At 37.2% G+C, this 17,796-nt stretch overlaps 1 protein-coding gene across 1 annotated transcript in view; it reads right to left on the bottom strand.

Moving 5' to 3' along the window:
* Window positions 1-9,413: 9,413 nt before the first annotated feature.
* The window catches only part of SEL1L3 (SEL1L family member 3), a 113,202-nt gene continuing 104,819 nt past the window's right edge, over window positions 9,414-17,796 (bottom strand). The window contains exon 24 of the mRNA XM_032334024.1: window positions 9,414-11,114. Within this exon, the coding sequence (XP_032189915.1) occupies window positions 10,996-11,114 (119 nt within the window). The 3' untranslated portion in view covers window positions 9,414-10,995. The remainder of the gene's footprint in view (window positions 11,115-17,796) is intronic.

The following is a 17,796-nucleotide window of genomic DNA, read 5'->3' on the forward strand; positions in this document are numbered from 1 at the left end:
TGGAAGCTTTTTATCTCTCCTTCTATTTTAAATGACAGCCTTGCTGGATAAAGTATTCTTGGCTGCATATTTTCTCATTTGGCACCCTGAATATATCATGCCAGTCCTTTCTGGTCTGCCAGGTCTCTGTGGATAGGTCTGCTGCCAGTCTGTTTCTGCCCATGTGGGTTACAGACCTCTTGTCCTGAGCTGCTTTCAAGATTTTCTCTTTGTCTCTGAGATATGCAAGGTTTACTATTAGATGTCAAGGTGTTGACCTATTTTTTATTGATTTTGAGGGAGTGTTCTCTGTGCCTCTTGAACTTGAATACCTGACTCCTTCTCCAGATTAGGGGAGTTCTCTGCTATAATTTGCTCCAGTATCTCTTCTGTTCCCCACCTCACTCTTTTCTCTTCTTCTGGGATCCCAATGATTCTGATAATTGCTTTGCTTTATGGTATCACTTATTTCTCAAATTCTCCCCTAGTGATCCAGTAGTTGTTTAGCTCTCTTTTTCTCAGCTTCTTTAGTCCATCATTTGGTCTTTTATATCAATAATTATCTCTTCTGCCTCATTTATCCTGTAAGTTGGAGTCTCCATTTTTTACTGCACCTATTAATAATAGCCTTTTTTTGGTTTCAACTTGATTAGATTTTAGTTCTTTTATTTCTCCAGAAAGGAATTCTGTAGTGTCTTCGTGCTTTTTTCAAGCCCAGCTAGTATCTTTATAATCATTATTCTGAATTCTATTTCCAACATCTTACTTATATCCATAGTGATTAGGTCCCTGGGAGTCAGTACTACCTCTTGTTCTCTTTTTAGGGGTGAAATTTTCCATCTTGTCACTCTTGCAGGAAGTGGTCACTTTTCTATTTGTAGAGTTGCAGCTAATATTTTCATAGATCTCCAGTTAAGTTTGCAGGTGTTCAGAATGATTTGATAGTTACCTAGCTGAATTCCTGGGACCAGACAAAACTAAGGTCTCCTACTCCTCCACCATCTTGGGTTCCTCCTCTGGTGTCCTTAAATTTATAAAAATTCATTCTCCAAAGCAATACTGTCATCCACCAACTGGACAACATTGGGCAAGTTGAAAAATTTGTCAACACCTCAGTTCCTTCATTTGTAAAATGGGAATAATGGTAAAACTACTAAATAAGGTTTTTCTGAAGATCAAGTAAGTTAAAATATGTAAAGTCCTTAGAATAATGTTTTCTATGTAGAGGATAAATATTTACTATTGTGTTAGCAGTAGCAGTATTAATATTATTGACATTATCATGTTCTTTTCATTCTTTAAACAAGAGAGAAAAGAATGATTTATACACAATATCCACAAAACAATAATATACCAAAGAATAGGTCTAACAAAAGACTTGTCACACCTTTAGAATAAATATTATAAAACTTCACTGAAAGCTTTTTAAAGCTTAGGAAGATGATAATGACTAAATGATGTGTACCATGTTCATAGATAAGGAGACTGAATATTTCAAGTCTCCAAAAATTAATCTGTAAGTTACCTGATTTTAAAATTCTTCTAGAAAAGCAAAGGGACAGAAAAAGAATTAGCTAAAACAATCTTGAAGAAAAAATAGAGGAGTGATTTGCATTACCAGATGAATACCAAGATTTATTATTACAGGCACCCTCCCCTACCCCCACCCTGTATAGTTGAAAATCTGCATATAACTTTTGACTTCCCTAAAACTTTTATAATCCTTTTATAATACTAGGAGCTACTGTTGACCAGAAGCCTTGCTGATAACATAAACAGTTAATTAACGCATAATTTGTGTGTTATATATATTATGTACAGTATTTTTACAATGAGTTAAGTTATAGAAAAGAAAATATTATTAAGAAACTCAAAGGGAGACAAAATACATTTGCAATACTGCACTGTATCCAAAAACTCCATGTGTAAGTAAACCTGTACAGTTCTAACCTGTTTTGTTTAGGAGTCAACTGTAATTATAGAAATAAAGTGGTTTGTTATTAAGGTAAATAGACATGATGCCCCTTCATTGTGTTAAAAATGTACTGAGATATTGATCCAATCAGCCCTTAGGGTGGTTAGGGGAGTCCTAGTGGGGCCTGAAGCAGCTAAAGCCCCAGGAGGGACCATCAGCCTCTTCTGTTTACTCCAGTGTACAATTTGAAGATGATATTTTTCTGTGTGTTCAGATTGTAAGAAGGTTACAAAGTGCTGGAATAGATAAGCAAACTAGAATAGAGAACTCAGATAGATCCTTATATTCATGAAAATTTTATTATCTTCAAGAGTACCAGTACCAATCTATTGGGACAGAAAGGAGTTTTCTTTTTCTTTTCTTTTCTTTTCTTTTTTTTTTAAGATTTTATTAATTCATTTGAGAGAGAGAGCGAGAGTGTGAGAAAGAATGAGCTGGGGGAGGTGGGCAGTGGGAGAGGGAGAAGCAGACTCCCTGGTGAGCAGGGAGCATAACATAAGGCTCCATCCCAGGACCCTGAGATCATGGCCTGAGTTGAAGGCAGAAGCTTAAACAACGGAGTCACCCAGATATCCCAGAAAGGATGTTTCAATAAGTGATACAGATTATATATATATTTTATATATATATAATATATATAAGTGATACAGATTATATATATACATACATATGTATATTATACACATATATATTCTAATATAGTTATAATATAACTAAATATATTACATAAAACTAATAACTAATTATAATATAATATAACTAATTATATATAATATATGGGAAATGAACTAAAATTACTTTTATACCTAACAACATAAACAATAATTAATTTCAGATGAATTGAAAAACTAAATGTAAAAAAGCAAAATACTACAAATTTTAAGAAGAAAACCCAAGAGAAATATTTTGATGACAACAGATCAGAGAAGAATTAAACAAAAGTAGAGAAATACGGTGGGGGGACACCTGACTGGCTCAGCTGGTAGAGCACACAACTCTTGATCTCAGCATTGTAAAGTCAAGCCCATGTTGGGTGTCGAAATTACTAAAACAACAACAACAACACCTAAGTATAGTCAAAAACCTAAGGAACCATCTGGGAAAAATTTACAATTTATATCACAAAGAGCTGATTTCACTAAAAAATAAAATCTTTTTGGGGGGCTTCTGGGTGGTTCAGTCATTAAGCACCTGCCTTTGGCTCAGGTCATGATCCCAGAGTCCTGAGATCAAGCCCTACACTGGGCTCCCTGGTCAGTAAGAAGTCTGCTTCTCCCTCTCCCACTCACCCTGCTTGTGTTCCCTCTCTTGCTGTGTCTTTCTCTGTCAAATAAATAAATAAAATCTTTAAAAAAAAAGAAAATCCTTTTTGCTAATCAATAAAGCACCAATAATTTGATATGAACAAATATATCACAGAAAAATATATACAAGTGGTTTTCAAACAATCTAAACATATTTTATTTATTTCAATTTCACTGATAGTAACAGAAACACAAATTAAAACCACACTGAGATACTATTTTTTATCTCTCATGTTGGTATAAACTCAGAAATCTGATTTATAGTATCACCCATGGTATAAAAAACAGACCTTCTTCCAGTGCTGTGGAGAGTAAATTTTTATAACCCCTACAGAAGGAATCTGGTAATATCTATCAAAAATACATTTGCACCTACCCTTTAACCATGCATTTCCATATCTAAGAATTTGTTCCCTAGACATATGCACACATAAAAGAACATTTTTTTTCTTTATGGGGAAAAAATATATATACATATATGTATATATATATAATATACATATACATACATATATTCTGTAGGTTAAATAGGTTGCTCAGTGCAACATTGTTTCTATTACTCAAAAGTTGGCCAACTACCAAGTATTAATCAGTAACTGGTAAAATATTAATTATAATACATTCATACTGTGGGATACTGGAGCTGTAAAATGTAAACTCTTTAGTACTGATATGGAATCATCTTCAAGGTTTAGATAAAGGGTGAAAAAAACCCTAAGACGCACTATACATAACAGTGTACACAGTATGTTCATATTGGGGTTCAAAGGTGAATATATTTATAGTTTGTTTTTATGTGCATAAAATAATTTTGGAAGGATGCCAAAGGTAACTGGGTGACTGAGGAAGAGCAAGAGAAAACTTGTCACTATATGCTCTTTGTACCTCTTGAGTTTTAAGCTGTATGTATTGCCTTTCAAATAGAAGATTAACATATTTAAAATTGAGCAAACTAACTACATTGAAATTTAAAATTTCTATATGCTTGAAGATGTCATTAAAAAGATGAAAAGATAAGTCATATGCCAGGGGAATTAATATATTTTCAGCACATGTAACTGACTAATGAGTAGTATCCAGAGTCCCAAATCAATAAGAAAAAGACAGTTCCATAGGAAAATGGACAGATAATAAGATCAAAACATTCACAGAAGAAGAAATATGACTGGGCAATGGAGTATTAAGATGCACTTCTTCTAACTATCAAAGACAATAAATTAAAATGAGCTGCCTTTTACTGACATTAGATTGGAAAATATTTAAAATTCTAACAATCGTAAGTGTGGGTGAGGATATAAGCTATGTGGGGCTCCTGGGTCCTGCTAGTGGCAGTGGAAGCTGGTATGACCTCATTGGAGACCCACACAGGAATCAGGTACAAAATATACCCTTCAACACAGGAGTATCACTTTTTGGTACTTTTCACAGAAACTTCTGGCAAATGTGCATGAAGAAACTCAGACAGGAAATATACACTGATGTATTTTTTGTCCTAACAAAAACCAAGAGGAGAATGAGTAACCAATGATATAAGTACAAAATAAAGTATATAGCAATATTCCTGATGTATCAACATAGAGAAATCCCAAACACATCAGGTGGGATGAAAAACACATTTTAGAAGGATAGTAAGTAAATAGAATTTTGAAACATTCAAAATAATTCTATACAATGTTTGTCTTTATTTACATATGTAGTAAACATTAAAAAAATTTGCTGGAATTAAAAATACTAAATTTAAGTGGTTACCCTGAATAGAGAGGAGGGATGGCTGTGGGTCATGTTCTGTGTCTGTAGTATTTTGGTGTTTTAAAACCAATCACCAAAAGACAAAAGAAAAAGGTAACATTTTACAAAACTGATCAGTGATACACGAATATTATTTGCTGTACTTTGTAGCACTTGAAATCATTTCAATAAAATAAACAAGAATGCAGTAGGGATTGAGCAATGAGTATGAAAGAGCACAGCATTTTTTTTTTTTTTTTTGGTCAGGGTTTTATTTCCCAGAGCTACTATTTGTAACATTGGGGCACTGGGCAAGTCCCTTTACTTCTTCAAAACTCATTTTCTCCAGCTGCCAAATGGGTAATAATTACAATATTATACAGTTGTAATAACTATAAGGTTAAGGAAGATGAAGATTGAGCAAGGTGGTGAATGCATGATCCTTGTACACTAAGTGAGTGCTTAGCTAAGTATTAACCTGCATTATCATCATCTCAGTTGACTAAGGGAAGGGCATTCTGGAATCACTCTGACTCCCATTTCTTGACTCTTTTTAGAAAATGAGATTTTATGCATTAGATCCCCAGAATTTATGCATTTTTTAAAGATATTATTTATTTATTTATTTGTCAGGGAGAGCCCAAGCAGGGGCAGAGAGAGACACAGAAGCAAAATCTCCACTGAGCAAGAAGACTGATGCTGGACTTGATCCTAGGACCATGGGATTATTACCCAAGCTGAAAGCAGATGCTTAACCAACTGACCCACCCAGGCATCCCGAATTTATACATTTTATAACTGCAAATTCATACCCTTTGACCCACATCCCAAATTCCCCCACCCCCATGGCCCTGGTAACCATTATTCTACTCTTTGTTTCTAGGAATTCTGCCTTTTTAGATTCCATGTATAAGTGATATCATATTTATTTTTGTTTGTCTGACTTATCTCACTCAGCATAATGCCCTCAAGCTTCATCCATATTAATGCAAATGGAAGGATGTCCTTCTTTCTCATGGCTGAATAATATTCCATTATATATGCACGCACGCACACGCACACACACACACACACAGAATGTCTTCTTCATCCATTTATTCACTGATGACACATATTATTTCTTTATCCTGGCTATTGTGAATAATGGTGCAATAAACATGGGAGTTCAGATATCTTTTCTATATCCTATTTCCACTTCTTTTGGTTATATACCAAGAAGTGAGATTGCTGGATCATATGGTAGTTCTATTTTTAATTTTTAACAATACTGCCTTATATACTTGAAAGTTACTCAGAGACTAGATCTTAAATGTTCTCACCACAAAAAAAGAAATGATAATTATGTGATGTGATGGAAGTGTTGGCTAAGGCTACAGTAGCTATCAAATAGCAATGTATAAGTGTGTCAAATCAACACATTGTATACGTTAAACTTCACAAATGCTATATGTCAATTACAACTCAATTTAAAACAGTGAGATTTCGTCTCATATCTGATGACATGGAACTGAAAGTTAGGATAGAAACTTGGAACAGTTCTTTTTTAAAGTCTAGTTTTAACAAGAAGCTCAGTTTCAACTAGAGCTGCTAATTAAGTCTGCAAGGAGGACACAGTGCTGATTAATCCAGCTGTACCTGCTGGTGGCAGATCCTCAGAAATAACAAAGAGTTGTCATCTTCCTCCAGCATGGTGGGAGGGGGGCACAGCTACACACTCAACTCTTTTGGGCTTGTTTTCACATAATCTGCCAGAATACTCAAAGTGGCACTTACCGCAGGCTTCTTGGTATGATGATACACCTGACCAGTCCTTCTGTAATTACTTACTGTGGTCCTTCTCTGTGTCAGCATCATGCAGGGTGGGGGGTGACCCAGAAGTGTCCCTGCTTTAATACACAACAGTCCCACGGCAGAGACAAAGCAAATGCCAAAGCACAAAGACCTGAACAACAGGGCGAAAGTATGAAATTGATTGCTTCATTCAGTGGTAAAGACAACAAACCAGAGAATTTTTAGAGGGGGCAGTGAGTAGAGGCTGCGAGAAAGCATCTCTAGCTTTGGCCTCAGGCAAATAGGAGTTGAAAGCAACGCCCCTCCCTCTTCCACAGGAAGCATCTGCTTCCCTGCCCACATGGCTTACCCATGTGACTTGCTTTAACCAATGGGGTGTTAGGAGAAGCGACGTGAATGAAGCTTTTATTTAAAAAATATATTATTTAAAAGATATATTTATTGGGGGTGTCTGGGTAGCCCCGTTAAGCATCTGCTTTCCCTCAGGTTATGATTCCAGGGTCCTGGGATGGAGAGTCCCACATGGGGAGGGGGACTCCCTTCTCAGCAGGAAGCCTGCTTTTCCTTGCACCACCCCCCCGCTTGTGTTCCCTCACTCACTGTATTTTTCTGTCAAATAAATAAATAAAACCTTAAAATAAATCAATAAATAAATATACAAATAGATATAATTATTTATTTGCGAGAGAGTTGGGGGAGAGGCAGAGAGAGAGGGAAAGAGAGAATCAGACTCCCTGCTGAGCGTGGAGCCCAATGCCAGTCTCGATGCCACCACGGGGGAGATCGTGACCTTAAAATGACCAGTGGAACGTTCAACAATTGAGCCCCAGGCAGCCCGGAATAAAGGCTTTAAATGCACTTACACTGTTGGATTTTTGAGCCTTTTGTATGGGATTGACATTTGAGCATGCCGGGATGTACCCCACAGCCTAGAAACAAGCCCAGCTGAGTCCCACCTAGATCAGCCAAACCACAGCCAACCCACAGGTGCCTGAGTGAGGAATAGCTGCTTATGGCTGCATCCCAGTGATCTCTACAGTGGTTTGCTCCTCAGCAACATAGTTTCTACATCCGTAAAATGGGGAAAATATGTCTGGCTTCCAGTGGTACTGTGAACATTAAATGGAATATAAACCCAAAGTCTCAGATTTCAACCCCCTGAGGATACAATTGAGGTGCATTCATACTGATCCCCGATTTACAATAGCTCCTCTACTCAAGATGAAATTCCCTCCTCAAAAACAGATTATCAATAGTCTTGATGTTTCTCAGTGTGTGGGGGGGGTGCCCCCTTCCCCCACCAGCCCTTGGTCCCTAGAACTCTGCCAGGGTACCACTCGAAGCTTGAGTTCTGCTTTGGCTGAGCAGCTCAGAGTTGCTGTTTGGTGGGGCTGTAATAGAGATTCACTGAGAAATAGGAGAGGACACAAATTTTATGGTGTGGGACAGCTTGACTCACAAACTTAACAACTCTCTATTGCCTGCTGAGCAGTGTACTACAGTGGGACACTGTGCTAGATTCATGATTTAGGGTAATTGCTTTTATAAGGATAGAAAATACTCTTTCCCTCATTTATACTCAACTGGTGAACTACACAGCCTGGTCAGAAGTTTGTCAGAATTTAGCAAAACAGCACTTTCAAGTGTGGAATGTTCTAGAATTGCAGAGTTAAGGAGAGGCCCTCTGATAGCAACCACAGCAAACCCAGTTTAGCTCTCCTGTGCAGCCCTTTGGGCCTTTTGCTGACTGAGTCTGAGTCCGTAGGATCAATTTCTTCCCTGCCTTCTGTAAGACCTGGCCAATCCACAGCCCTTAAGTCTGTCAGGCTTGTCTGAACCCCAGCATGAACAGCAATCAAGATACGTTCCCAGAAGACATTCTAGCTTCCATGCAAATCCAAGTCTCCAAACAGTGTTTTGTGAGGTGGGGTATCCTTCAACCACTCTCAAGGGTAGATCGGGTCCTGCTGGGATCCCTGCTTACAGAAACAGAATAATGTACAGAAAGTACCAAATAAATGGCAAATAGTGAAGAGTGTCAATTCTCTTCCAGTTTCCAGAGGCCGAGAAATTTGAGCTGGATTATGGAATAGTTGAAATGAGAAAAGGAGGGAGTCTGAAGTCTCTGTGTCTGGTGTGAGTGAAAAAGGCCAATGCTGGTATATCAGACCTCGACATCAGCTCAGAGATGACAGAATGAGACCAGTGTACTGAGCCCAGATGGTCTGTGGTTGCTCAGGGTTCCTTGAAAGTCATATACATCAGGTGGGCCTGCTGTGGGTGGTTGCAGACCTGTGGGTGACTGCAGACCTGTGGGTCTCACACAACCTTTTGGTGATGAAATTATTATAAGGCCTCCCAGAATTCCTATAAATGTTTCCTAAAGTCCTAATGAGTACTATTTTTCTTATACTGTGACTCTTCTTCAAAAGTAAACATTATTCATTTAAACAGTTATTAACCCCCTATTAGCTTAATCATTTATTTTTTTAAATTAAGACTAATTTTTCTTTTAAGGTTTATTTATTTATTTTAAAGAAAGGGAGGGATAGTGCAAGCAGGGGATGGTGCAGAGGGAGAGGGAGAGAGAGAGAATCTCAAGCAGACTCCACACTGAACACAGAACCTGATGCAGGGCTTGATCTCAGGGTCATGATGTCATCACCTGAGCAGAAATGAAAAGTCAGATCCTAACTGACTGAATGTCCCAGGTGCCTTAAGACTAAATTTTAGAGCAGTCTCAGGCTCACAGGAAAATTCAAGCAAAGAAACAGAGATTTCTCATTTACCACTTGTCCCCATGCTGTATAGTCTCCTCCAGAATCAACTTCCCCCTCCCCGAGTGATATATCTGTTACAGTTGATGAACCTACAGTGACATGTCATTGTAACTCTAAGACCATAGTGTACATTAGAGTTTCCTCATGGTATTATATGGTCTCTGGGTTTGGACAAAAGTATAGACATGGATCCATCTTGATAGTATCATCTGGAGCATTTTCACTGCCCTAAAAATCCCCTATGCTCCACCTATTCATTCCTGTCCTTCCCTGTCACACATCTCTGGCAACCACTAAATTTGACTGTCTCCATAGTCCTGCCCCTTCCAGAATGTCATATAGCTCCAATCATATAGTATGTAACCTCTTCAGATTGGTTTCTTTCACTTAGTTCTATGCATTTAAGTTTCTTCCATGTCTTCCCATGGCTTGACAGCGCATTTCTTTCTAGCTCTGCATATAATTCCACTCTCTGGACTTACCAAAGTTTCTTTATCCATTCACCCACTGAGGGACTTCTTGGGTACTTCCACATTTGGGCAATTATCCATAAAGCTGCCATAAACGGCCATGTGCAGGTTTTTGTGCAGAGAGAAGTTCTCAATTTGTCTGGTAAATACCAAATGCAATTGCTGGATTGTATGTTAAGAGTACATTCAGCTTTGTAAGAAGCCACCAAACTGTCTTCCAGAGGGCTGCACCATTTCACGTTTCCATCAGCAATGAATTAGAGTGCTTGTTGTTCTGCCTCTTTGCTAGTGTTTGGTGTTGTCAGTGTTCCAGATTTGGGCCGTTCTTATAAGCTTTTTGTTGCTTTATTTTATTTTGGGGCCAAAGTAGGACTCTTCCATATGACCAGTTTGGGCACCACTTGACCTGGCCTAGGGTCCTGGCCAAACAACTCTGTTCTTCCTCTCCACAGAGATGAACCCTTTTGGATACAATCTGGCTTTGTGTGACATGGGGGGAAGCTATAGGGCTTCTCAGCCCAGCACTCACCTGAGCTATGTGGGACTCCAGGTGCAGACAGGAGGCATGTTGTCTGTCCCATGGCTATGTGGCCTGCTGCAGGAGGCCCAGGTCAGAGAGGCAGAGGGAGAAGTGTGCCTGAAAGTGTCGACTGATTAAAAACACATGAGACAGGATGTGGAAGGGAGAGGTGGGGGCAGGCCATGTCCAGGCATCAGAGCTGCAAGGAGAAACCCTCTTCCTCTTCTACAACCTCTCAGCAAGTTCTGCCTGGCTGAGCAGCCCAGCCTCAGGAAGGGACATGAAATATGAGTCAGGCCAGTTCTCAAGGATCAAGCCAGCTTACATTCTTTATGGACTGAATAGAAACAAGAAGATAAGAGCTCTCTTTCCTGGGTGCCAGCCAACCTTCATTCTGAGTCCCTGGTTTCCGTAGATTGACTTCCTAGGAGAGTGACCCTTGGTGTTTCTAGTGCCTTAGACTTGCCCTCTGAAGAATCGTCCCAGTCCCTCTCAGCACCATGTTGAAACTATTTGCCACACTGTAAGCCCCAGGAGCCATCACATGACCACATTCAGCTTCTTGACCTATTGAGAGACCAAGTGACATTCAGGTGGTCATGTTCTCTGGCTTTCTTTTTGCAAATTTTCCAGAAGGCAGGTCCATGCCTGTTCAGAAGAGCCTTTTCTGAGCTCACTCTCTGCTGAGTTCCCGGTCATGCTAACCAAGTGGGGCACCAGAGACCCTCCGGTCAACGTGTGCTCTCTGCTCCCTTCTCCCCAGCATTCACCTACATTCACCATTCATCTACTGAGGTGAATGTGCCTGTCCTCACCTGCAGACCTTCATTCAGGCAGCTCTCCCCACCTGACATGCTCCTCCTCTCTGCCTAAAACCTTACGCAGGCTATAGGACTGAGTCCCCACCTCTGTGACTGTTCCTCACTTTCTGGCTACTACTCTTGCTCTCCATCACTGAATACCTTGAAACATATATTATCTTGGTAATGGGTTGCAGAGGTATGTACATCACACAAAGATGTGCAGTGGAAATAAATTTTCTTTAGTTTGTCTATAATCTAGACTTACATTGGAGTGCACATCCTCTGGGTATTATTGATGGGGATGGCGGGGGAGCAGGGTGAGGGAACTATTTACTCCAAAGTAATAAACTAACAGAGTATCTTTGGGGGATGTTCAGTTTCTTTAGGTAAAATGCTTCCTCTTTCAGAATCACCCCCCACTCCCCAAATTCCCTTGTAAGATGGTAGAATGGTAGAACCTGTAGGATGCTTACAATGGTGTGTGAAGTCTTCATATTATCTAGTCATTGGGCCAGCTTGTGCTGATCTGCAATCAGCACACGTGTGGTCCCTTCCCTTGGCCTGGGCAGTGCTTCAGAGCCATCTTCTCCAACTGCTGCTCACCAGTGGCCACCATTCTGGCTTTCACCGATGTTTAAAGATTTCCATAACTAGGCCACTTGAGTGGCTCAGTCAGTTAAGCATCTGCATCTTGATCTCAGCTCAGGTCTTGAACTCAGGGTCATGAGTTCAAACCTACTATGTCGGAGCCTCCTTAACAAAATAAATAAAGATTCCCATAGCTGCAGCCCCTCTTAGAGAAGACAGCCAGAAATTTCAGCTACCTTCTCCATTTCTCCCTCAGGGCACACATAGGTTTCTGCTCATCTTCAAATCACACAGAAAGCTAAGAAGCCTCTGGGAAGCCTCAGGCTCTTGCTCTTTGCTACAGCAAACAAAGGCACTGATTGAACCTCAGGTACAGGCAAGAGGGTCAGCAAGACTGGCAGGACACAGAGGATGTCGAGAGGATGTAGAAAAGGAGGACCATGGCATCTGCTTTCAACCTCTGTTCCTCTCTTCTTTTCCCCATCATTGGCTCTAAAGTGTGATTTTTTTTCCCTCTTATTATACTCTTTCAATCATAGTATCTAGTTGTCACAAGTGGAAGGAATATTGGCTCTCCACCATTGATAGAAAAATTCTTGAGCTAATTCTCCAAATCTACCCTTTGATATAAGAAATGTAAGAAACCCATTCTTTTCCCAGGCTTAGTTGGCAAGCCCCTTATCCTGTTAATGAAGTCAAATATCTGTTTTCTTCTGCTCTCTGGTTATAAGATTTAGGTCCCTCTCTGAGAGAGAAAGTTTCAAAGGAACATGAATTGTGGGATAAATTAAAATACATCGGTTTAATATTTGCAAATACTGTCCCAAATTACATCTTGTTTAATGCTCGTGCTTTTATTTAACTTTTTATATTTGTCGGTCTTCTCTCTCCAAGTAAGTAAAATGTTTGTTTTATCCACTGGAGAGTTTCACACACTGTTATACACAGAGTAAATTCACACAGGAAAATTCAAAACAAAATTTTATAGCTTTGTCAAAGTGTCATTGACACACAACATACTGCACATATGTAAAGAATATACAATCTGATAGATTTTGACATATGTAAATGGCCATGAAACCATCATCAAAGTCTAGATAATGAGGGTGCTTGGGTGGCTCAGTGGGTTAAAGCCTCTGCCTCTGCTCAGGTCATGATCTCTGGGTCCTGGAATCGAGCCCCACATCGGGCTCTCTGCTCAGCAGGGAGCCTGTTTCCCCCTCTCTCTGCCTACTTGTTATCTCTCTCTGTCAAATAAATAAATAAAATAAAATAAAAATCTAGATAATGAACGTATCTATCACTCCTAGAAGTTTCAAAAACATCTTCCTTGCTTCTGCATCTTACTTCAACCATTGCCTGCCCTAGGCGATTACTGATTAGCTTTCTGACATTATAGATAAGTTTGCATTTTCTAGAATTTCATGTAAATGGAAAAATTTAGTATGTACTCTTTATTGTCTGCTTTCTCTCACTCAGCATAATTAATTTGATATTCATCCATAGCTTATGTGTATCCATAGTTCATTCCTTTTTATTTTATATTGGGTAGTAATGTGTTATATGGATATACCATATTTGTTTATCCCTTCTTTTGTTCATGGACATTTGAATTGTTTCCAGTTTAGGGCTATTACAAAGGAAGCTTCTATGAACACTATATATACAAGTGGACATACATTTTTATTTTTCTTGGGTAAATGCCTAGGAATGGAATGATTGGGCTGTTCAGGAAGTAGAATTGCCAGATTTATTAAACAAAAATATAAAGTACTCAATTAAATTAAATTTCAGATAAACAGCAAGTAACTTTTTAAAAATATATGTCTTGTTAAATTTTTAGGTCATACCTGTATTAAAAATTATTTATTATTTATGTGAAGTTCCAATTTAACATCCTCTATTTTATCTGAAAACACTAAATTAACTAAATGAACACTTAACACTGTTAACTTCTTAAGAAACTGCCAGACTTTTTTTCTGAAATGGTTGTAACATTTGCATTCCCACAAGCAGTAAATGAGAGTTCTAGTTCCTTCATGTCCTCATCAACACTTATTATGATAAAAGTTTTTAATTTTAGCCATGCTGGTAAGTATGTAGTGGTATCTAATGTGATTTTTACTTGCATTTCCATAATGACTACTGATACTGAGTATATTTTTAATGTTATTTGTCATTCCTATAGCTAGCTTGATGAAGAGTGTCTTCAGTTCGTCTACCCCCCCTTTTTTTGTATTGAACTTTTCATGTCTTATTATTGAATTGTAAGAGTTCTTTACATATGCTACATGCAAGTCCTTTGTCATGTACTTTTTTTGCATTTATGTTCTCCCAGTTTGTGCCTTGTTTTTTTCATTTGTGTTAACAGTGTTCTGAAGAGCAAGAATTTTTCATTTTCATCAAATCTGATTTATTGATATTTTTCTTTTATAGTTCATGTTTTTGTGTCCTGTATATAAAATCTTTGACAGTTCAATATTACTAATATTTTCTTTTAGAAGTTTTATAGTTTTACCCTGTACATTTAGATCTATGATCCAATTTGAGTTAATTTTTATCTATGGTGGAAGGTAAGGTACAGGTTTAATTTTTTGCTTATGACTATCAAGTGTTGTTTTTAAGAAAAGATTATTCTTTCTCCAAGGAAGTTGAATGTCTTGCCCAATTTGTTGAAAATCAATTGACCATACATGTATGGGAATTTCTACAATCTCTATTCTGTGCCACTTATCTATATGTCTATTTATATGGCATTATTATGCTGTCTTAATAACTGTAGCTTTATCATAAGTCTTAAAATCAGGTAGCGTCAGTCCTTTAGGTTTTCTTTTTCTGTTTTTGTTTGTTTGTTTGTTTGTTTGTTTGTTTAGTATTGCCTCAGTTGTTCTAGGTCCTTTGTATTTCTATATAAATTTTAGAATCAGCTTGACAATTTCTACCAAAATAAAAAAAATCCTGTGGAGATTTTGATTGCTATTGCATTGAATCTATAAATCAATTTGGAGAAGATAGACATCTTGAAAATATTAAATCTTTTGATCCATGAACATGATCTAGCTCTTCATTTTATTTAGCTTTTCCTTAAGTTTTTCAGTAATGTTCTTAGTTTCAGAATACAGATCTTTTAAATCTTTTGTTAAATTTATCCCTAGATGTTTCATATTATCAGATGCTCTTGTAAATAGCTTGCTTTTTTTTTTTTTTTTTTTTTAATTTCACATTTCTGGGCATCTGGATGGCTTAGTGGTTAAGCATCTGTCTTTGGCTCAGGTCATGATTTCAGGATCCCGGGATTGAGCCCTGCATCAGGCTCCCTGCTCAGAAGGAAGCTTGCTTCTCTCTTCCACTCCCCCTGCATGTGTTCCCTCTCTTGCCATATCTCTGTCTGACAAATAAATAAATAAAATCTTTAAAAAAAAAAAAACCTTCACATTTCAATTGTTTTTTGGTAATATGTTAAAATATCATCTGGTTTTGTATGTTGACTTGGGTCCTACAGGCTTACTGAAGTCACTTAGTTTTTTATGGTATCTTTTTTGTGTACTTCTTAGAAATCTTACAGAGGACTTTCAGTACAATACTAATAGAATGGTGAGAACAGACATTTTTGCTTTGTTTCTGGGAAGCATTCACCATTAAGGGAAATGTAGCTGTAGCTATAGCTTTTGCTGTAGATTCCCTTCATGCAATTGAGATATTTTCCTTGTCTTCTTAATTTGATGCCTGTTTTTATCATAAAGGAATGTTGGATTTTGTCAAATGTCTTTTCTGCATCTATTGAGATGATCTTATTTTATATTTTTTGTCTTTTAATATGGTGAATTACATTGATTGGTTTCAATCATTAAATTGACCTTGAATTCCTGGAGTAAACCACATTTGGTCATGATGTATTACCTTTTCTATTTATTACAAGTTTCAATTTGCTAATATTTGGTTAGAGATTTTTGTATCTGTGTGTATGAGAGTTACTGATCTGTGGTTTAGTTTCCTTTTCTTGTATTACTTTGGCTGATTTTATGTCAAGGTAATGTTGGCCTCATAAAATAAATACTGAATTATTTCCTTTGTTTAATTTTTATGAAAGAGCTTGTCTAGATTTGGCATTATATTTTTCTTAAATTTTTTTAAAGAAAAAATTTTTTAAACTAATCTCTACAAACAACGTGGGGCTCAAACTCACAATCCCAAGATCAAGAGTTGCATGCTTAGCTAACTGAGCCAGCGAGGCTCCCCATTTCTTAAATTTTTGATAGAATTCACCACTACAGTCATCTGGGCACCAAAATTTCTTTTTGAAAATGTTTTTAAACTGTGAATTCAATTTCCTTAAAAGCTGTGGACTGTTCACATTATCTATTCTTACAGTAGCCTTGGCAGTCAATTCATGTCTTTTAGGGAATTTTCCATTTTCTGTATGATGTCAAATTTATTGGTGTAAAGTTTTCATGATATACCCTTATTAATATTTTTATGTCTGTAAGATCTGTAGTGATATTATTCATATATTCCTGATATTGGCAATTTTTTTTTAATCTTTTCTACAGAGCCTTATGAATTTCATTGATTTTTTTTCCCTCAAATAACCAGCTTTGATTTCATTGATTCTCTTTACTTTTCTGGTTTCAATTTCATTAATATCTTCTCCTTTCTTTATTATTTTTTTTCTTTGTTTTTCTTTGTTTACTTTGAGTTTATGTTGCTCTTCTTTTTCCTTATGGTAGAAATTTAGATCATTGATTTGAGAACTACCTCCTTTTTTTTTTTTAAGATTTATTTATTTAGTTGAGAGAGAGAGACAGCATGAGAGAACGTGAGCAGTGAGAGGGGCAGAGGCAGAGGGAGAGAGAGATTCCTCAAGCAGACTCCCTGCTGAGTGCAGAGCCTAACTTGGGGCTCAATTCCAGGTCCCTGAGATCATGACCTGAGCCCAAATCAAGAGTCGGCCATTTAACCAACTAAGTCACCCAGGTGCCCCAAGATCTACCTCTTCTCTTACAAACAGTTAATGCCATCCAGTACCACAAATTTTGATGTTATGTGCTTATTATTATTCAGTTCAAAATATTTTCTAATTTCCTTTGAGATTTCTTTATTGATCAATGGTTTGTTTAACAATGTATTGTTTCTTTTCCAGCTATTCTAGTTGCTTTATTTTTGTTAACTTCTAATTTATTTCCACTGTGGTCAGATAATATATTCTGTAAGATTTCTATATTTTGAATTCTATTGAGACTTGTTTTATGACTCAGGATATAGTTTATCTTCATAAACATTCCATGTGTCCTTCAAAGGAATGTGTATTTTGTGATTTGGGGGTATAGTGTTTTATGTTAAAACATAATTAATAAAGTGTTTTGTTATTCAGGTCTTCTGTATACTTACTGATTTATTTTTAGTTGTTTCATTACTGAAAGAAGTGTGTTAATGTTCACATTTTGTGGATTTGTCTATTTCTCCTTATTTCTATTTATTCTATCTTCCTGATTTATTGTCCCTTTTAATGTAATGAAGTGTCCTTTTTTTTTTTATCTCTTGTAACACTCTTTTTCTTAAAATCTATTTTGCCTGATATTAATAAAGCTACTCTAGCTTTTTTATTCCTCATTTTATCTTTTGGTTATGTGCTACTTTTAGAAAATATTATTTATTTTTAAAGGTTTATTTCTAGCTTTTTCTAATTTTAAAATCCAGGCAGTTTCATCAGGGCTGACTTTTTCTCACCAGTGTCTGATTCTCTGCTTTGCTGATCACAGCATGTGCTTTGTCTGTCCATTGGTTAATTCAACACTGTCTTCATAACACCAGAGCTTTTGCAAAATATGCGTTAGCACAGACTTAGTAAAGGAAAGCCA

Source organism: Mustela erminea, chromosome 2 (assembly GCF_009829155.1).
Source record: "Mustela erminea isolate mMusErm1 chromosome 2, mMusErm1.Pri, whole genome shotgun sequence".
In the NCBI taxonomy this organism is placed as follows: Eukaryota; Metazoa; Chordata; class Mammalia; order Carnivora; family Mustelidae; genus Mustela; species Mustela erminea.